This window comes from Eubalaena glacialis, chromosome 3 (genome assembly GCF_028564815.1).
Source record: "Eubalaena glacialis isolate mEubGla1 chromosome 3, mEubGla1.1.hap2.+ XY, whole genome shotgun sequence".
Classification (NCBI taxonomy): domain Eukaryota; kingdom Metazoa; phylum Chordata; class Mammalia; order Artiodactyla; family Balaenidae; genus Eubalaena; species Eubalaena glacialis.
In genome coordinates, this window is record NC_083718.1 from 157,229,791 (window position 1) to 157,252,481 (window position 22,691).

Here is a 22,691-nt window from a genome sequence, read left to right on the forward strand (position 1 = left end):
CTGTACACATGGCTGTAGTGCAGAGAAGAGAAAAGAGTTTGGGAGTTAACAATGAGGTACAACAAAAAGGTGGTCAACTATGTCTGACTAACAATGCATTTTGTGTAAGTCCTTACTGCCAATAACGTCTAGTCTCTGCTCTCCCTTGAGGACTTTTTCCTCTTCCCCCAGGGCTAGCCCTTGACCCAACAACCTGGTTTTCAAAACTCTTTGGAACCCCAAGTATGTATATAATGAAGAAAAACAACCAATACCTGCTGATAAAAAGTAATAATTACCAAGGTACCATAGGGATTTTATCAAGAAAGTACAAAGCTAGGTGTCAAATTTAGCAGAGAATCATAAGCAGCTAAGACCAGCAATAAAGGAGGCATAATGATTGCAATATTAAGCTGCCTCTCACAGTCCTGATCATAGGTCACCATGAATAACTGGGGTGGAAAAAGCTTTTAGGTTGATCTTAGGCTAAGGGCATCCAGTAAAACAAAGATGGGAAAAATCTGGAGGCAGATGTGTCCTACCCTCATCAGGAAACACTGTCCAACCTGCTTCAACCATCCCAGGCTCTCTGCTCCCAGTACCTCTGATGAAATCAAATCTTCCAAAGGTAACAGGTTTTCAGGAGCTGGCCCTTATTCATATTACTTCTGACCAAGAGGGGAGGGAGGGCTAATAAACATTCTGTATTGAGGGACTTCCCTGGTGGTCCAGTGAATAAGACCCCACGCTCCCAATGCAGTGAGCCCGGGTTCGATCCCTGGTCGGGGAACCAGATTCCACATGCACACCACAATAAGCGTCCGCATGCCACAACTAAGAGTCCACATGCCGCAACTAAGAAGCCCACGTGTGGCAACTAAGAAGCCCGCGTGCAGCAACTAAGAGCCCACATGCTGCAACTAAATATCCCGCGTGCCCCAACTAAGACCCAGCGCAGCCTAACTAACTAACTAAATAAATAGATATTCTGTATTGAAAACTCAGAAAAATTCTCAAATGCCCATGTCTCAATCACCATGTCCTACATTGTATCCTTCACACAGCTGCCAGAGTAATCCAGCTAAAAATCAAGAAAGACCACCCTGCTTCCCTACTTACTATCTTTTTACATAATACTAAAGACCATCTACAATCTAGGCTCCTTTAGTCTCTTAACTCATCATCTATGGCTTCAAGTTCAACTTCCAACAATACTAAATTGATTACAGTTCCCTACACAATATATGCAGCTTCCCCTCTGTATGTTTTCTGCCCCATGCTTTTGCCCGTATACTAACATTATAGTGCAGAATAAAGAGAAGATACTGATTTCCATGAAAATAATTTTGAAAATTCCTTAATGGTGCCAAGAGAATTCAAAATTCAAAATATTTGAATCTTTTTCTATTCATTCAGTCCACAAATAATTCATTCAGTCAACAAATAATTACTTAACACCTATTGTGACAAAGCCCTTGCCTATGCATTATGATAGATAAAATGATGATACAGTTCCTACCCTCAATAATTTACAACTTAAAAGCAGATACGAAATAATACAAAATGAACACAGAAGGACAGAAGTGCTATTTACTACAGCCCAATCATGGAAAACAACTTCACAGAACAGTTTCTGTGGCATGAGTTAGGCCTGGAAGCTTGAGTAGAATTTTAATGGGCAAAGACAGAGAAGAAAGAGCTTTTCAGATGGATGATTAATTAAAATAAATATATGGGGACTTCCCTGGTGGCACAGTGGTTAAGAATCCGCCTGCCAATGCAGAGGACACAGGTTCGATCCCTGGTCCGGGAAGATCCCACATGCCATGGAGCAACTAAGCCCATGCACCACAACTACTCAGCCTGAGTTCTAGAGCCCGCAAGCCACAACTACTGAGCCTGTGTGCCACAACCACTGAAGCCCATGCGCCTAGAGCCCATGTTCTACAACAAGAGAAGCCACCACAACGAGAAGCACGTGCACTGCAACGAAGAGTAGCCCCCGCTTGCTGCAACTAGAGAAAGCCCACACGCAGCAACGAAGACCCAACACAGCCAAAAATAAATAAATTAAATAAATAAATTTTAAAAATATATATACATATGAAAATGCCTAAGCAGTAAACAAATATTTACTGAATGCCCATTACGTACCAGTTAAAACACTAAAGGCTGGTATAATGATGAATAAGACAGCCTCTGAGGAGTTTTTTCTCTGATGAGAGACTGACAGCCAACCAGAATATTGCTGAGGAAATACATGTTTCAAGTGCCAGCACACATATCTATGTTTCTAATAAATATTCAGACTAATAACTATGTTTCAAATACCATACTAGGCCCTAGGTAAATGAAAGAGTCTGGGCCTCAAAGAACTTACTTATGAGAGAGATAAACTATTTCAATAATGTATGCTACAATGGAGACAAAGCAAAGTCTTAGGAACCAAGAGAAGGGGCCTCTAACTCTGATTCTAATAAAAAGTGATAAGTATCAAGTAGACCTTGAATGCCAAGGTCTTCAAACTTTATTCTATGGTATCAAGAAGCTAATGAAAGTTTCTGAAGATAAAGCAATAAAATGATCATTTAACAAATACTTATCTATCACTGGAACTCAGGTAGGCAAGGAGTTCCAATCTTTTTTTAATTAGAATGCAGAATAAATCAGAGGTTAAAAGACTAAAAACAGAGTAAATGCAGTTAAGATATTACAACAACCAAGACAAAAGTTTATAAATGCTGAATTAAGGTGATGACAGTGAGAACAAAGATTCGAAAGATGTTATGAAGACAGAATCAGCAGAATCTAGATAAGGGGGTCAAGGGAGAGGGAGAAGTCAAAGACCATGGATGTAATTTCAAGTTGATGACAAGAAAAAGGAAAGACACGGGGAGACCACATTTCAAAGGAGAAATAATGGATTCTATTTCAATGATACAGTAAGCCACTGAGCTAGAGATCCAAGTTCTGCATCCTGTTCAGAAATTATTCCTAAATACCAGCATGGTATAACATATAACAAGCATTATTCTATATCATGAGAAACGGAGAACAAAGTCATTTGTGAAAGGTAGATGCTTGGTGATCAGCTAGGTTCTTATTCCCTGAATGAATGCAATAATCCATCCAGCCTCATAACACATGAAACTGAAATTTTTAACTTTTCAACATCAAATAATTTCTAGTTATGGACTTTCAAGGACACTATCAGTTTATGAAAATCACAACTGTTAAGATCACAAATGCTGAGAGTCTAATGTGGAAATATTAAGCCCAGAAATGGAAATGTAGAGCTAAGGAAAGACGTCAGGCCTAGAGACTCAGATCACTCTACAAGGAGGTTCTGTGACACAATGCTATGAACAAAGAGAACTACAGACCCTATTATACATCCTAAGCACTCGCCACAAATAGGGTAAGCCTGCTAAAAAACAAAGTACAATTAAGAAAAAAGCTGGGAATTCCCTGGCAGTCCAGTGGTTAGGACTTGGTGCTTTCACTGTGGGGGTCCGGGTTCAATTCCTAGTGGGGGAACTAAGATCCCCCAAGCCGCACAGTGTGGCCAAAAAGAAAAAAGCTAAGGACAGAGGACATATTCTCAAGGAACATATTGGGGACAGAGATAGAAAACAGTATAAGACACCCAAGAAGCAGTCAGAGTAACAGGAGTAGAATGGAATTATGACAAAAGAGAAGAAAATATCAAGAAGGAACACATGCAAAAATTAATCAAAAGAAAGCTGAGGTAGTCGTACTAATATCAGATAAAAGACACTTTAAAAACGCATAATTGGAGTATAAAAGCTCACTATAAAATAACCAACGTTTATTTCACCAGAAACGTTTAACAATTGTACTGTACACTTGAATGCACCTAATAAAGAGAAAAACAAAAAAAAAGAAGGAACACATGGTCAAGAGTGACAAATAGTTCACAGAGGTCAGAGAGGATGAGGAATGGGGGAAGGCTATCATATTTAATCATTTAAAGGTCCCTGGGACTGCTGCATCTCTCTGTGTAATTCACAATGAAAACTTTTCACAAATAGCCACACATTTTTTTTTTTTTTTTTTTTTTTAATTTTTGGCCGCGAGGGCTTTCTCTAGTTGCGGCGAGCGGGGTCTACTCTTCCTTGCGGTGTGCAGGCTTCTCATTGCGGTGGCTTCTCTTGTTGCGGAGCATGGGCTCTAGGCGCACGGGATTCAGTAGTTGTGGCACATGGGCTTAGTTGCTCCGCGGTATGTGGGATCTTCCCAGACCAGGTCTCAAACCTGTGTCCCCTGCATTGGCAGGCGATTCTTAACCACTGCACCACCAGGGAAGCCCCAACACACATTATTTTTTAATTAAAAAAAAAAGGAAATGTTTTAGAATCCATCATGGTACAATCACACAATGGAAAATTACACAGCAATGAAAAAGAACAAGCTTTTTCGAAAAGCAACAACATAGATGAATTTCACAGACATAATTTGAATGAAAGAATCTAGTCACAAAAGAGTACAAACTGTATGATTCCATTTACATGAAGTTCAGAAGAGGCAAAACTAATCCATGGTGATAGAGTTTGAGAGAGTGGTTACCTCTGGAGAGGGGTAATACCTGGGAGAAAGCACAAAGGAACACTCTAGGGTACTGGAAATGTTCTACATCCTGATCTGAGGAGTGGTCACATAGGTGTATTCATTCTGTAAAAATTCATGGGCTGAACGAACCTTTGATTTGCACACTGTAGATAAGTCACATCTCAATTAAAAAGTAAATAAACAAACACACAAAGTTACTGGTGACCTTGAAGACAACACTTTGGGGGAATTTATGTGTAGAAGCCAAATCATAATATGAGGAATGTATACAAGGTGAAGAAGCTGAGACAGTGAATACAAACTCATTTTTCAAGAAGGTTGCTGGTAAAGCAAAAATGAGATTACAAAGTAGCTTAAGTAGGTTACAAAACTCAGGGAAATCATGTTGTTTTGTTTTTGTTTGAGGTATAAGACAAAGAGAAAATAACATACATAACAAGGGCCTACAGCAGATGAGAGGGAATGAAATCAAGAACATAGAGGGATTAGCCTTGGAAAAGAGGATGAATACTTCCTTCTTTGAGATTTAAAAGATGAGAGAACACAGAAATCCTGAGATAGAGAAGAGGGAGAAATCAAGTTACCTTGAACTCTTTAGTGAAGCATGTGATAAGGTCAATTAGACCAGGTAAATTGAGTCAGGAAAGGATCTGGGCTTTAAGTACATTTTTAAATGTTTCAAATAGGAACTGCAGAGAATATAAAAGACAAGGATGAAGGGGGAAATTACAGTAAGAGGACAATGCTCAGTGGCCTGAAAGCAAGGGCAGAAATGGCACAGTCTACTCAGGACTGGGTGGAGAATACAAGATAAAAAAACAAAAGGAGGGGGGCTTCCCTGGTGGCGCAGTGGTTGAGAATCTGCTTGCTGATGCAGGGGACACGGATTCGAGACCTGGTCTGGGAAAATCCCACATGCCGCAGAGCAGCTATGCCCATGCACCACAACTACTGAGCCCACGTGCCACAACTACTGAAGCCCCCAAGCCTAGAGCCCGTGCTCCTCAACAAGAGGAGCCATTGCAATAAGAAGCCCGCGCACCGCAACAAAGAGAAGCCCCCCCTCAGCAACTAGAGAAAGCCCACGCACAGCAACGACGACCCAACGCAGCCAAAAATAAATAAATTAAATAAATTAAAAAAAAAAAAAAAAAGGAGGGAAAAGTCCAAGGGCTAACATGTGCATCACTGAAACTGTATAATAAAGAATGATGTCAAAGGAAAATACTTATTTAACATACAGGAAAGAGGCAGGAGACCTAACAGAACTCTTCAAAGATCCAAAGATGAAGTCACTAGGGTCTAGAGTAGAGTGTGCAAAAGGGAAGCTGTCACTAGAGTTCATTACTACAGAACATTTTTCTGTAACTCCCACAAGATCAAGAACCACATACTCTCCTTTCACTGAACTTCCTACAGCTACTAGTGACAACTTCTCCTCCCTGATAAAACTGACCTTTATCCCCTACTTCTAAATACACCTACACTTGATTAATAAATTATATAAACATATCCTGTCCATTCAGAAACTCCATGAACTTTTTACACTTCTGTGTTCTCCCACTAAGGTGTTTTCAGTGGTACACTCCTAGAAGGCAGAGACTATATCCACGAATTCTCTGTTCACAGTATTGGGTTTGGGATTACACACATGCATCCCCAAAGCACATGTTTTAAAAAGTGCTTTCTCGTAAAATGAATCGTTACTGGAGAGAAACTTTAACAATGATTCAGAACATATTCCTACAAGACTATAACGATGGCCAAATCAGAGAATGCTTAGGAATGACACCCAACAAAACCTCTAGAAAGTAGGATAACATTTACTGTATTATTGACTGTCCCTACCTTACACTATTTGCCCCTCTGGATAATTCCTCCATACCCCTTTAGTAAGCCTATTCTTTGCACTTCATTTACTCCCAGCCCACATTCTAGCGTCCCTTCTTCCCATCCAGAACCCCTAACCTCAAACGCCCCACAGGACCATTTTTCATCCCTACTCCCTCATTTCCTATTCAACCCCAGACCATCACTTCCATCCACTTCTCCACTCCCCATTTTTCTGCCTCTCCAGACCTCCCATTCCTTCTGCCGAACTATTCAGTCCCCACCCCTTCAACGCCCCAGCCCAAGTCTTCCCGCCTGAGATCTCCCTCCCCCAGCGCTCCCTTTCAGGCTCGCCCTCCCCATCCCTACCCTCCGAGACCCCGGCCAGCGCTACCTGCTCCCTGACTTCGGGCCCTGCGGGCCCCGCCCGCTCCTCCAGTAGCTGCCTCCCGGGCGGCGCTCGCCGGCGCGAGGGCAGGGGCTGGGGCAGCTCCGCTGCCCGCTGAGCCCCATCCTCCCGGCGGGCGGCCGGCGGCGGCGGCGGCAGCTGCGGTCGGTCGCGGCAGCGGCTCCGCTTCATATCTGCGGCTGGGCCCTGGGCGTCAGCGCAGCGACTGTCCCGGCCCCGCACGGCCCCGGGCCGCGGTGCTACCGCGCCAACCACCGCCCGCGGCCACCATGGCCCGGCGGGCGCCCGAAGCCACCGACCCCAGCCAGCAGCTCCTCTGCGCTTTCTGGGGCCTCAAGAGCCGCGGCCTCCTCGGCGCTCCTTACGGAGGCGGCAGCATCGCCGCAGCGTCGTCTTCTCCCACCCGGTACACGCTCGACCGGCCACCGGCCGCCGCCGCCTCCACCGCCGCAGCCGGCTGCACAGCCAGCCGCCAACCGCTTGCCTGTTGCCCGACCCCGCCCCTCCCTTCCCCTCGCGCGCGCGCACCGGGAGCCCGCCCGCCACCTCTGGCCGCGCGCCGCCTCCCGCGCACGCGCCAGCGAACGGTCGCGAGAGACCCGCCCTTGGCCCCACCGCGTGGTGGGGGTGGGAGGGGGCGGAGAGCGGAAGGGGGCGGGGCCCCGACGCGCCCGCTGCGGCCGTGGAAGCTCCTTGATTCGTTCATTCATTCATCCATTCATGAAATTGTGTGTCTGGCCAAGCTAAGTGGTGGGGATCCAAAAATGAATTACAACTGATCAGAGTCCTCAAGGAAGTAGGTGGAGAGGGAGCAGGAGCAGCAAGGAGACAAAATAGACAACCAGTAAACAGAACACTAATGCCTGCCTTTTTGTTGAGCACCTTCCAACCTACCGTCAACTGATCTTCACATCACACTTTGAAGGCAGGTCTGCTCATTCTCCTGTTACAGATAAGAGGACCGACGGGAAGTAATATGCCCAGGTCACTGAGCAAACTAGACAGGACTCAAATTCTGGCTTTTCTGCCCCTTTCCACTGTTTCCTGTTGCTCCCAGAAAGTAAGACAGGGTGTGGAAAGTCCTATAAAAGAGGAAGAAGTGATGGATTCCTTCAAGTGGAAGGCGAAGACAAAAAGGCATCCCCATGATTCCCCACTGACAATGAAGTCATCATGTTATAGCCCAGTCCAGCCTGGCCACAGCGGTGGGCAGCTCAGCCTGCCTCCTTCAGTGACTCATCTGCTCAGCAACGTGGCTGTAGCTCAGCCCTGTCTGGCCTCCTCCTTCTGGCTTTAGCTGGTCTGCCAAAGCACCATATTTTTCCTCTTTTGTCTTGACTGGAGTTCTTTCACAGAAGCCTTTACTGAAGGGTTCACCCATTTTTGCTTGGCCTCCGCTCTAAACCCTTTCTGAGAGGTAATAATAGCTAACCTTATAGCATAACTACTGGATACCAGACACTGTGCATTCAATTCACACATATGCAAACAAGAGGTAAGTTGTATTATTTCCAGTTTACAGTTGAGGTTCAAGTTACATAACATGCTCAATATGACACAGCTAGTAAGTGCAGAGCCAGGATTCAAACCAAGGTCTGTCAGATACCAGAGCCTACACACACAACCAGTGTACTCTACAGCCGATCATCAGTCTGCTCCTGTATTCCCTGTTTCAGTTCCTCACCACCATCCATCCAGTTGCCTCAACCAGAAACCTGGAAGTCATCCTAGACTCCTTCCTTCCCCTCCTGCCCCCACACCCAATTAATGAACAAGTCCTGCTGCTTCTATAACCTTACCATCTCTCCAATCTGTCTCCTTTTTCCATCCCACTGGTACTACTTCAGCTCAAGTCTTATCTTCTCTCACCTACTTGACTGGGAAATCTTTCTAAATCATTCACCTACAACCAGTCCCTTTCTCTTCAAACCCATCCTCCAAAAAGCCTTTACAAGAACCTTCATATAACATGTGACTCCCTTGCTTAAAACAGTTAAATAGATTTCCATGACCCTCAGGATGAGGCCTACTAAATTTACTATGATTGGCAAGGCCATCTGAAATCTGGTCTCTGTCTACCTCACCTATTAATCCCCGCTATGCCAATTATTCATAGTTATGCCAGCTGTTTATAGTTCCCTGCATGTACAGGGTCTGACACATTCTTGGTTACAAACAACAGAAACAAACTCATTATCCTAAGCCTAAGGGGGAATTATTAGAAGGCTATACAGAGGGGCTCACAGAACAGAACAGAGATTGGAAAATCAGGCTTATGAAACTGGCAGGAAACAAGGAGTCTCTCCAGAGTACACATTAGGGACAATTTCAGGACAGTGCTGTCACCACCACTCCCACACCACCACCAGACAATGTGCTATGCTGCTGCCACATACCTGTGCAAAGGGATTCTAACCTTCTCTCCTCTCTAATTGCATCACCATTCCAGATTCACAGTCTCTGGCAAGAGAATCCACTGACTCAGCCTTGGCAACTTAGGGACCAGAACTCCATTTCAACCTCTTGCCTTCCACTATAGGGACTAGGAAAGTCAGTGTGGCAAATAGACTCTAAGGTTGCCCTGATGATCCACCTGCTCTCCAGTGTTTATGCCTTTGTGTGATCTCCTCCCCTTGAGGTGAGTGGGACCTGTGACTTGCTTCTAAACAGCAAAAATGATGTGGTATCACTTCCATGGTTACATTACATTATATAAGACTCTGTCTTGCTAACAGACTCACTCTCATTCTCATTCTCCTAATGGCCTTGAAGAACCAAGCTACCATGTTCTGAACTGCCTGTAGAGAGGGTCATGTGGCAGGAAATTGCAGGCAACCTCTAGAAGCTATGGGCAGCCTCTGGCCCAAGAGCCAGCCAAAAAACAAACAAAAAACTCAGTCCAACAACCACAAGAAAAAAATTTTTTTCTTGTAGTATAGTTGCTTTACAATGTTGTGTTAGTTTCTGCTGTACAATGAAGTGAATAAGCTATATGTATACATATTTCCCCTCCCTCTTGGACCTCCCTCCCACCCCCCCACCATCCCACCCATCTAGGTCATCACAGAGCACCAAGCTGAGCTCCCTGTGCTATACAGCAGGTTCCCACTAGCTATCTCTTTTACGCATGGTAGTGTATATACGTCAATCCTAATCTCCCAATTCGTCCCACCCTCCCTTTCCCCTCTCTGTGTCCACATGTACGTTCTCTACATCTGCGTCTCTATTCCTGCCACACAAATAGGTTCATCCGTACCATTTTTCTAGACTCCACATATATGTGCTAATATACTATATTTGTTTTTCTCTTTCTGATTTAACTTCACTCTGTATGACAGACTCTAGGTCCATCCACCTCACTACAAATAACTCAATTTCGTTCCTTTTTATGGCTGAGTAATATTCCATTGGATATATGTACCACATCTTCTTTTTCCATTCATCTGTCAATGGACATTTAGGTTGTTTCCATGTCCTGGCTATTGTAAATAGTGCTGCAATGAACATTGGGGTTACATGTGTCTTTTTCAATTATGGTTTTCTCAGGGTATATGCCCAGTAGTGGGATTGCTGGGTCATATGGTAGTTCTATTTTTAGTTTTTTAATGAACGTCCATACTGTTCTCCATAGTGGCTGTATCAATTTACATTCCCACAGTGCAAGAGGCCTCCCTTTTCTCCACGCCCTCTCCAGCGTTTATTGTTTGTAGATTTTTTGATGATGGCCATTCTGACCAGTGTGAGGTGATACCTCATTGTGGTTTTGATTTGCATTTCTCTAATAACTAGTGATGTTGAGCATCTTTTCATGTGCCTCTTGGCCATCTGTATGTCTTCTTTGGAGAAATGTCTATTTAGGTCTTCCACCCATTTTTTGATTGGGTTGTTTGTTTTTTTGATATTGAGCTCCATGAGCTGTTTGTATATTTTGGAGATTAATCCTTTGTCCATTGCTTCATTTGCAAATATTTTCTCCCATTCTGAGGGTTGTCTTTACATCTTGTGTCGGGTTTCCTTTGCTGTGCAAAAGCTTTTAAGTTTCATTAGGTCCCATTTGTTTATTTTTAGTTTTATTTTCATTACTCTAGGAGGTAGGTCAAAAAAGATCTTGCTGTGATTTATGTCAAAGAGTGTTCTTCCTATTTTTTCCTCTAAGAGTTTTATAGTGTTGGCCTTACATTTAGATCTTTAATCCATTTTGAGTTTATTTTTGTGTATGGTGTTAGGTCATGTTCTGATTTCCTTCTTTTACACGTAGCTGTCCAGTTTTCCCAGCACCACTTATTGAAGAGGCTGTCTTTTCTCCATTGTAAATTCTTGCCTCCTTTGTCACAGATTAGGTGACCATAGGTGCATGGGTTTATCTCTGGGCTTTCCATCCTGTACCATTGATCTATATTTCTGTTTTTGTGCCAGTACCATACTGTCTTGATTACTGTAGCTTTGTAGTATAGTCTGAAGTCAGGGAGCCTGATTCCTCCAGTTCCGTTTTTCTTTCTCAAGATTGCTTTGGCTATTCAGGGTCTTTTGTGTTTCCATACAAATTGTAAAAATTTTTGTCCTAATTCTGTGAAAAATGCCATTGGCAATTTGATAGGGATTGCATTGAATCTGTAGATTGCTTTGCGTAGTATAGTCATTTTCACAATATTGATTCTTCCAATCCAAGAACATGGTATATCTCTCCATCTGTTTGTATCATCTTTGATTTCTTTCATCAGTGCTTTATAGTTTTCTGAGTACAGGTCTTTTGCCTCCTTAGGCAGGTTTATTCCTAGGTATTCCTTTTGTTGTGATGGTAAATGGGATTGTTTCCTTAATTTCTCTTTCTGATTTTTCATTAGTGTATAGGAATGCAAGAGATTTCTGTGCATTAATTTCGTATCCTGCAACTTTACCAAATTCATTGATTAGCTCTAGTAGTTTCCTGGTGGCATCTTTAGGATTTTCTATGTATAGTATCATATCATCTGCAAACAGTGACAGTTTTACTTCTTATTTTCCAGTTTGTATTCCTTTTGTTTCTTTTTCTTCTCTGACTGCCCTGGCTAGGACTTCCAAACTATGTTGAATAATAGTGGCGAGAGTGGACATCCTTGTCTTGTTCCTGATCTTAGAGGAAATGCTTTCAGTTTTTCGCCATTGAGAATGAAGTTTGTTGTGGGTTTGTCGTATGTGGCCTTTATTATGTTGAAGTAGGTTCCCTCTATGCCCACCTTCTGGAGAGTTTCCATCATAAATGGGTGTTGAATTTTGTCAAAAGCTTTTTCTGCCATCTATTGAGATGATCATATGGTTTTTATTATTTAATTTGTTAATATGGTGTATCACACTGATTGATTTGCATATATTGAAGAATCCTTGCATCACTGGGATAAATCCCACTTGATGATGGTGTATGATCCTTTTAATGTGTTGTTGGATTCTGTTTGCTAGAATTTTGTTGAGGATTTTTGTGTCTGTGTTCATCAGTGATATTGGTCTGTAATTTTCTTTTTTTGTGGTATCTTTGTCTGGTTTTGGTATCAGGGTGATGGTGGCCTTATAGGACGAGTTTGGGAGTGTTCCTCCCTCTGCAACACCTGAGTGAGCTTGGAAACAAACCTCTCCAGTTGAATCTCCAGATGAGAACATAGCCCAGACATATCTGGACTCCTGATCCACAGAAATTGTGAGATAAATGCATATTATTTTAAGCTGATAAGTTTATGGTAAGTTATTACACAGGAATAGAAAACTAATACGTCCAGATACTCACCTTCTCAGGCCAGAGGTGGCCATGTGACACAATCCGGCCTGAATCCCCTCTTGCTCCTATCTTCCCTAGGTTAATAAATGACAAGCCGATTTTTTTTCAGTTGCTCAGGCCAAAACCTCAGAATAATAGTTGAATCTTTTCCTTCTCACACACTTCACATCCATTACACTAGCAAATTCTATGCAAATTAAGAGAATTTTACAATTATCTGGGAGAGAAGTGATGATGACATGTAGAAAGAAAGCGATCGTCGTAATGAAAGAAAGTGAGTGGATTTTAGAGAGACTCAGAAAGCAGAAACAACAGGAACTGTTGACTCATCTGGGTAGAGAGAAAGAGAGAAGATTTGAGAATGATTTCCAAGTTTCTGGCTTGGACAACTGATATAGGGAACAGTGAAGAAGAAGTTTGAAGGAGATTATGATTAATTGTTCAGATGTGTTTGCTCTTTTTTTTTTTTCTCTTAAGTACCAGTGACATACCCAAGTGAAGATGTAGGGTGAGCTATAGATTAAATTGGTTTAGAGTTCAGAACTGAGCGCTACCAGTATTTAGATGTATGACAAATATAAACTGTTCAATAATCTTGGGGTTATACATGTTATGACATCTCTTTTCTGTTTTCTAGTTAGTCACTCAGGCCCCTCATGTCATATTATCAGGAAGTCTAGTATCTCCTCCTTAATTATCTAAGAACTCCAATGTTCCTGTATATTCTAAAAGGTAAGTATGGTCGTTATCTATTGTTACATAACAAACCATCTCAAAATTTGTGAATTAAAACAACAAGCATTTATTTATCTGACAATTCTGTGGGTCAACTGGTTGGTTCTTATGGCCTGGGACAGTTTAGCTGATCACTTCTTAGTCTGCAAATGCATCTGCAGTTAGCTGAGGATTGACTGGTGGCTAGATAATCTAGAACGGCCTTTCTCAGACATCTGACAGTTTTCAGGCTGTTGGCCATAGCAATGGGGCCAAAAAAGTCACATATCTCTCATCATCCAGCAGGCTAGCTTGAATTTCTTCACATGGCAGCAGTATAGGGATCCCAAGAATAGAAAAAAAAGCCTCAATGTGAAAGCACTTTTCAAGTCTTTCTTGGTGTCACATTGGCAATTGTGCCATTGCCAAAGCAAGTCATAAATCACACAGCAAGTCATTGCCAAAGCAAGTCAACGTGGGAAGGAACTAAAGTTACATGGCAAGGGGTAATAGATTCAAAGAGGGGAAGAATGTGTAGCTATCTTTGAAATCTACTCCAGGAAGATCAGTACAATTTCCACAGTGAAGTCCAGCTAGAATTAAATTAGTCCATGAGCATCATTGCATCCTGGGACCATGTTTGAAGTGAATGTCTGTGTCCCCCCAAAATTCATATGTTGAAGCCCTAACTTCCAATGTGGCTATATTTGGAGATGGGGCCACTAAGGAAATAATTAAGGTTAAATGAAGTCATAAGGGGGCCTGGATCCAATAGGATTATTATCCTTGTAAGAAGAGACACCAGGGGGTGTTTGCTCTCCCCCACCCCAGGCACATATGCAGAATAGGACATGTGACTATCTAGCAAAGAGGTGGCTACCTACAAGACAAGAAGAGAGCTCTCACCAGAAACCCAAGCAGCTAGAATCTTGATCTTGGACTTTTAGCCTCCAGAACTGTGAGAAAATAAATTTCTGTTGTTTACACCACCCAGTCTAGGTTTTTGTTGTTGTTGTTGTTGTTGTTTTGGCTGCGCCTTGGCGGCTTGCAGGATCCTAATTTTCCCACCAGGGATCCAACCCGGGCCCACAGCAGTGAAAGTGCCAAGTCCTAACCACTGGACCACCAGGGAATTCCCGTAGGGTATTTTGTTATGGCAGCCCAAGCAGACTAATACAGACCACATAACAAGGTCCTCCCAATCCAGCAAAGGTTTTTTGAGATAGGACAATCCCATTCCCTTGGTACCCAGCTCAGCCAAATATGCCCAGGCCACAGTTCCCACAATTGAAGCTCTTAGTCCTGTATGTTTTCCGTTTCCATACACAGCACAGTGAATTGCCAGGGAAACAAGCAGTCCCAAGACAAGTTTCCCAAGGAGCCCACATCCTAGAGATCTGCAGTTCTTCCTCTTAAAGAGTCAAAAGAGAGAGTGTCTAATTATGTCCCCTTTCCCTAGGCAATGATTGCTTGCTAATCCTCTGAAGGGAGGATACTCTTAGTGTTTCTAGGGGGCCGAGGAATCATTACATACCCTCTTGGAAAAGCCTGCTTTCAGTGATACTAACATTCTCTACTCTTCTATGAAAGATTCCTTAGGTGATTCGAAGGGGCCCACATTACTCTTCTAAGAGTTAGCTTCAAGGATTCCTTATTACAATTATGGTAAAAACAGATCCTTGTCCCCCAATATCCATTCTTCCCTTTTCATATTATTGGACACATGCCACCTAGAATAAAGCAAAATTTCCAGCCTTCTTTGTAGCTAAATATAACCATGTAACTAAGCTCTGACCATGAGCTGTGAGCTTGAGTGATGAGAGCAACTTTTGAAGTATGCTCTAAAAGGGAAAAGCCATGTCTTTCCTTTGTTCTACCTGTTGCTTGTGAAGTGGTCATGGTAGTAATCTACCTTGGACCACAGGTATGAGAAAACATCTAAAGGATGGCAATGCAACAATGTAGAAAGTGCCAAGATAAACTCATGGAGCAGAGCTGCCATCCTTGCCCTCTCTAGTATTATGTGAGAGAGAAATATACCTCTGCCTTAAGTTACTGTAATTTGGGGTGTCTGTTACATGTAACTAAACCTCCATCATTATCACTTAATATGATGATTTCTAGTACCTGTTTTGCAGAGCTGATGGATCCAAACGTAACCTTGGGCAGGGCACCAGCTACAGATGGAAACTGAAGCCTTATTAAATACATTAGGATACACTTGGCAATAAAGGAAACAGGACTCTCAGGGAAATTCAGGACTAAAAGTACAGCTGTCCTCAGGGAATTTGGAACTGGAAGCATCTCTAGGACCCTCAGCAGCAGGAGTGTAGGGCATTTTACTCTATACTCTTGTCATTACCATGACTAAGTTTCTCTCTTGGTCTCTCATGTGTCTTTTTGTGTTTCCTCCCAGAACTAACCAGCTTATTTACCCTCTGTTCTGTATTATTGCTTTATATCATCACTTCTATCTACCAATATTTTCTACTTAGGCAAAATTTTGTCTTGGTCACCGCCTCTTCTGTACTAACTGGCTTCTTTATGCAATTTTAAAAACTTCCTTGCTTCTAATGTCTGATTCATTCCCTACTTTCTAATTCATTTGCCTAAAGATGAGAAGCTAATTGACCAAACTTTACCTGTCAAGTACTTTAATAGCTGCTGGATAACCTACACATTAGTTAGGGGTACCTTCCTGGTCTAATCAGCAATGTCTAGGAACTGGGAAGATGGTGTCATGTGGTACAGAATATGATTGCATAGGATTATCCCTTGACAGAGGTGTGGGAGAGATGATTTTCCATAAAGGGGGATGGTGGACTTCTCTGGAACTATGAGTACCATGTCTTAGATATATTGAAGAGGAATAAAAGTGGAGACCAGAAACCCCTTAGGAGTCTATTACAAAGAAATAGGTAACAGGTACTTGTCAGAGTTTTATAGTAGTAGGGTTAGAGAGAAAGGGAGAGACTGAAGAAATATTAAAGCTGTGCAATTTACAGGGCTTGATGAATAGCCAGATAGGAGAAATGGGCAAATAGGATGAATCAGGGATAATCTTCAGGATTATGGTTTAAATAACCAGGTGGATGATGGTGTCTTTCACTGACCTAGAGAATACTGAAGGAAGAACAAGTTTCATAATTTCATTTACTCATTTATTCACAAACTAAACAAGTATTTGTTTAAACTTCCATGGAAGAGAAATATTGAACAAATGCATTCAGAAGAAGAACAAATGTACTCAAAGAAGTACAATTTGGGGACATGTTGATTTTGTGGCGCCTATGAGATAAACAAGATGGATGTATGGGTCTAAAGTTCAGGGAATGCTCTCAGTATATATATATATATATATATATATACACACACACACACACACACACACACACACATATACATACATATACAGAATGAAAATTACGAACAGGCATATGCTCACAACTTTCTCTCCTGCCCCTGAGTCTTCCCCTGGCCAAGAGAGTTCTATAGATGCCAGACTGCTTCTTTGGGCTTGGGGATGCAGGACAAGGAGAATAATAAATAAGAAGAATAATTAAAGGGAAAAAAGAAGTAGAACTTAGTTCAAGAAGCTGAGTTGCTCTACACGGGCAGGAGGTGTAAGAGGGGAGGAAAGGGAGGAAGGTAGAAGATACAGGTAGGGAAGCAGAGAGAAGAAAAGAAAGCTGTGTGGATAGGTGGGAGTAGTTGTTTTGTGGTGTGTAAGGGAAGTAGGTAGGAGAGGAAGAGGAGCTGTAAAGAGTATTGCTACAAATCCTCTTCTCAGTTCCCAAGCAATGCCTGTAAAGGACTTGCGTCATTTTGAAGTTACTTTTGGTTGCTGAACTGTGAACTTCTCTAAATATGATTCCATGCAAAGAGTAAGCCATGTTGCCCTCCCTCATTCACGAAGCGTTACTTAAAAATTCGGGAGCATATAGATGGAAATTGAAGTTGTGGAGATATATATATATATATATACACTCAGAGTATATGACTGAAGTAAAAGATTAAAAGAGTCTAGGGTGGAGCCAAATATTTAAGGTACAGAGAGTGGATGAAAAGTTGGTTAAAGAAAAGTGAGGAAGCCTACAGCTTTTAAAAGCATCTTAAACTCCATCATTGCAAACATATGGCAGCTTCAGACTGAACTAACTGTTAGGGGGACTTCCCTGGCAGTCCAGAGGTTAAGACTCTGTGCTTCTGCTGCAGGGGGTAAGGGTTCCATCCCTGGTCAGGGAGCTAAGATCCCGCATGCCCATGCGGCCCGGCAGAGAAAAAAAAAACACACACACACACACAAAACAAAACAAACAAACAAAAAAACTGTGAGCATTAAAAATTCAGAGCACAATAAAAATATTATAATCTGTGGCAACATGAAATAATATATATACATAATAGATGATGGGAAATAGAGAGGTAAAGAAATTGGATTTCCTCATCTTTTACTATTGAGAGAGCAAAAGATATTGTTTAAAACGAATAAATAAGGGCTTCCCTTGTGGCGCAGTGGTTAAGAATCCGCCTGTCAATGCAGGGGACACGGGTTCGAGCCCTGGCCTGGGAAGATCCCACATGCCACGGAGCAACTAAGCCCGTGCGCCACAACTACTGAGCCTGTGCTCTAGAGCCCGTGAGCCATAACTACTGAGCCCACGTGCCACAACTACTGAAGCCCACGTGCCTAGAGCTCACGTTCCTCAACAAGAGAAGCCCACGCACCGCAAGGAAGAGTAGACCCCGCTGGCTGCAACTAGAGAAAGCCCTCACGCAGCAGTGAAGACCCAATGCAGCCAAAAATAAATAAATAAATAGAAGGGGTGAAAAAAAAAGACCCAATAAAGCTAATAAATAATAGAGAAACTTATTTGAAGATTCTTTAAAGGTATATAGGTAATCTTCAGAAGAATTTTTAAAATAATGTTTGTTGTTAAAATTACATGTTAAAGGGGAAGGTAAGGTAAAAAAGTGAGAAGTGGAAGTATAGTAATTTTGTCATTGCTGAGAGCAGAGAGTTAATAGGTAAAGTCTCAAGAAATATTAGGAAATGTTACAGTTATAAAGGTAACCACTGGAAGAACCAAAAATTAACTACAAACTTCCAAGTTAGCAGAAGGTACGTGCACAAAATAAAATAAAGCAAATATAAATCATATAGTAAACATTTTTTTAAAGGTAATCATCTTAAAAAAAAATTCTTGACTCTTCAGTGCAGAAATAAATTTAGAGAGCATCAGGAGCAGAGCTACTCCAAGTGTGGTCCTTAGACCTGAGCCAGCTGGCAAACAGCTATTGGTCTATAAAGCAATTAAGTAAAGAAACCGAGAGTAAGCTCTTAAAAACCATTTATAGCAATTTGGCAGAGTCATTTTATGTCTGTGAATCTAATAATAAAAAATTTTGTATGTCTTTGTGTTATTTCATTTTTTCTAGCTTTTTTACTGTATTTTACAAAAATATCAGTCTAGGCAATAAAAAAATGTTTTTTAATCTCAGTTGAGAAGCACTGCTCTAGAGTAGCAGCAACAGCAACATCACCTGGGAACTTTTAGAAATGCAAATTTATTGAGTTTCTCTTATTTTAGGTATTGTGCTGGGTCGGACTCTTAAGCACATTTAAGCTAATCTGATGGATGAGTAGACATTAGCCAGGTGAATATCTCCAGAGCTCACATTCTGTATATTTTACTGTGTTACCTACATTTATTTCTGAATTCATTCATTCAACAAATATTCAGAGTTCCTACTACATGTCAGGACTTATTTCTGTTGAGCAAACTGAGATGAACATGATCCTTGGCCCCAGAGAATTTATAGTTGAAGGGAAGATTTCAACTTTTATAGGGTTTAAGTCTATGCCTTGAATTTCTATTAATTTCTACTTTCTATTCTTCAATTCATAACCCAGTACCAGACAGTTTCGACAACTGTTGCACTATGCAATTTTTCAAGTTAGGTACAGCTCTCTATCCAACAGTAGTGTCACTTTGTCTCTCTCTAGTTTTTTTTGTAGTTGTTGTGTGTGTTTTTGTTTTGTTTTGTTTTGTTTTTTGTTTTTTGGCCACGCCAAATGTAGTCAAAGCTGTTGATCATTTCCTTTATGATGTTTTTGGGTTTTGACCGTGTCGTGTGGCATGTGGGATCTTAGTTCCCCGACAAGGGATCAAACCCATGCCCCCTGCATTGGAAGCGCGGAGTCTTAACCACTGGACTGCCAGGGTAGTCCATAGCTCTAGTTTTCTAAACATTTTACTAGAGCAGTCAGCAATTCTTAACACGGTTGACTCTCTCTTTCATGAAAAGTTACTTTCTTCTCTTGGCTTTAACATTCTGGGTTTGCCTCCTACCTCTCTGATCATTCCTTCTCGGTCTCTTTATGATGTCTCCTCCTCTACCTGACTTAACTGTTGGCATTCTTCACAGGTCAGCCTTGGATCTTCTACTCTGCTTACTCAAAACATTTTCTTTAGGTAATCTTATAAATTCCCGTGACAAAATGCCATCTATAATGCTGTTGACTTTCAAATTTATAACTTTAGCTCAGATTTATTTTCTGAGCTCTTCCCTACTTGACATATTCACTGTCTCTCAGGCATATTTAACAAACATGTCCTTAATGATCTTTTCTCCCTTCTTATTCAGCTTGAATTTCACGGTCAGTCATATTCACTCGCTCACATATACCATTCACTCTTTTGTCCCTCTTTCATTTTGGTATACTCATTTGGCAAAACCAAAACCTTGATTAAACCCACCCTATGCCTCTGCCTTGCATGTAGTGTTGCAGCTCAACAGAGCTGGAGAAAATATGAGACCATGAGGTAAAGTCATAACCGTAAATTTCAAGTGGGCCTTATTGTTGCCCAACAATCACACCGTATGTCCCTAGTTCATTCACTCTCCCTTCTCCTAGATGATGATTTCATAACTTCCTACAAAACCCCAGTACACTCTCTCCCATTCTCACGCTCAGGTAACAGACTTGCTTTCTACTTCAGGAGACAGTTTCCACAGAATTCCACCATCACATCTAACCTGCCAGCATCTGCACTCACATATTTTGTTTTTCTTTCTGTTATTATAGATGAACTATCCATGTCCCTATCTAAAGTCAATCCCTCCGCTTGTACAATAATTCCATTTTCTGCCATTTATTCAAGAATATCACTCCAGAAATGCTGCCCCCTCTGTCCTATATCATAAATTTCCCTCTCTTTCCTGGATCATTCCATCAGATTACTTAAAGTTTCTCTTGTCCTCACTTCTGCCACCAGCTACTCCTAATAATTTTTGCTCCTCTGTGTAGCAAAATTTCTAAGAATATTTGTCTCTATATGCTCTGTCCAGTCTCCCCTCCATCTTATTTTTAAGTCCTTTTTTTTTTGGCTGCTCTTCACAGCATGTGGGATCTTAGTTCCCCCACCAGGGATCAAACCCATGCCCCCTGCATTGGAAGCACGGAGTCTTAACCACTGGACCACCAGGGAAGTCCCTAAGTATTTTTATTATAAAATTATCAAAATTTATATTATAAAAATTGCAAACGTACACAAAAATTGAGAGAATAATATAATGAATCCCCATGTAACCAATCAAAATATTCTACAATTATGAACATTTGCCATATTTGCTTCCTCTTATCTTTTTTATTTCTTTTTGTTGCTGTAGTATTTTAGAGCAAATTCCTGATAGTATGTCATTTCAATTCTAAATACTCATATGTACTTCTAAAAAAATAGGAAAATTTCTTTAATCACAATATCATTATCACTTCTTACAAAATTAACAATATTCCTTAAAATTACCTGATATCTGGTCTACATCGAAATTGTTCAAATTGTCTCCAAAATGTCTTTATGTAGTTGGATTATCCACTCTCTCTTAAATACACTCCAATTAAGCTTCCTCCTACCACCACTCCACCAAAACTTCACTGGTCAATATTATCAGTATTTACCATGTTGTTTAACCCATTGATCAATTCTCATCTTATTTGATATCTCAGTTGCATTTTATATATTTGCTCACTTCCTACTTCTTTTGTTTTTAGAGAAAGTCATATAATGAACCCCCATGTACCACTACCACCCAGTTTGTATAATTATCAACATCTTACCATTCTTGTTTTGTTTATGCTCCATACCTTTTTCTTTTTCCTGGAGAATTTAAAGGAAACCCCAGACAGCTTGTAATTTCAATACATATTTCTACAGGTAAGGACTTTTAAAGCATAACCATAATCACATTATCACACCTAACAAAATGAATCATAATTTCTTAATATCATCTAATATCCAGTCTGTGTTCAATTTCCCCCTTTTGCCACAAAAATATCTTTTTGCATTCGTTTTGAAAATTCTTTCCAAGCAACATCCATTTGTTGATTTGGTTGATATGACTCCTAAGTCTCATTTAACCTAAAACAGTTGCCCCTCCCTCCTTTTTATGCCATTTTTTGCTGAAGAAACTAGGTGGTTTTTCCTATAGAATTTCCCACATTCTGCCTTTAGCTGATTGGATCCTTGTGGTGTCATTCTTATATTCCCTGATCCCTAGTGTTCCCTAGTGTTTCCCTGTAAATTGGTAGTTATATCTGGAGGCTTGATGAGATTCAGGTTCATTTTTCTTGGCAAGAACACTTCATAAGTGGTGCTGTGTATTCTCATTACATCATATCAGGAGGCACATAATAACTTGTGGTTCCATTTTCAGTGACGATAATAAGAATGATGAGTAGGTTCAGATACTGTGAACTTCATCTATCCATCATAGATTTTCTCATAAACCATTCACCTAATGCTTTAAGCAGACAGTGACAATCATTACTTAAATCTGTTATTTCAATAGGGGATCTAAGTCTAATATTTCATTTCATGGAAAAGCCAAAGTATGTGCCTGATCTTTCTCTTTGCTCACCAATTTTCAAAATAATGACTGCCCTGCCATCTCCAAAGAAATCAGCGAGTTTTGGAGGTTTTCTGGAGTTAGTTAAGGGCTCATGGTTTCAATCCATGTTAGTCATTACTCTTAGATGTTCAAAATACCCCATTTTTGGTCAATGGGGGCTACTTTAGTTTGGCTCCTGTGTCTTTTCATCCTTTTGACAAATTCCAGTATTCTTAGGTAATTTCCTTGCTTTCTGGAAAAGAGAATGTCCTAGGATTATCTTGTGTATTTTCTGCATCAAACCTGGAATGAGCCCATTCCTTCCTTCTTGATATATTTTTTCACCTAACATGATAAATGGCACTTCTATCTATCTAGTTGCTTGAGCCAGAAACCTGGGAGTCATCCTGGATGCCACTGACTCCCATATCCCCTACATGCAGTCAATTGCCAAATCCTCTTGGATCTATCTATAGAGAAAAATCTCAGTTTGTCCACTCCTCATCTTTACTGCTACCTCTCTAGTCC

At 41.2% G+C, this 22,691-nt stretch overlaps 1 protein-coding gene across 4 annotated transcripts in view; it reads right to left on the reverse strand.

Moving 5' to 3' along the window:
* The window catches only part of MAST2 (microtubule associated serine/threonine kinase 2), a 250,452-nt gene that overhangs the window by 190,230 nt on the left and 37,531 nt on the right, over positions 1-22,691 (reverse strand). For 2 of the 4 annotated variants that reach the window (XM_061184275.1, XM_061184273.1), the window contains exon 1: positions 6,794-7,298. The exons of the other annotated variants lie outside the window; for them this stretch is intronic. In XM_061184275.1, the coding sequence (XP_061040258.1) occupies positions 6,794-6,979 (186 nt within the window). In that variant the 5' untranslated portion in view covers positions 6,980-7,298. Of the gene's footprint in view, positions 1-6,793; positions 7,299-22,691 lie in introns of those variants that run through there. 4 annotated transcript variants of the gene reach the window in all.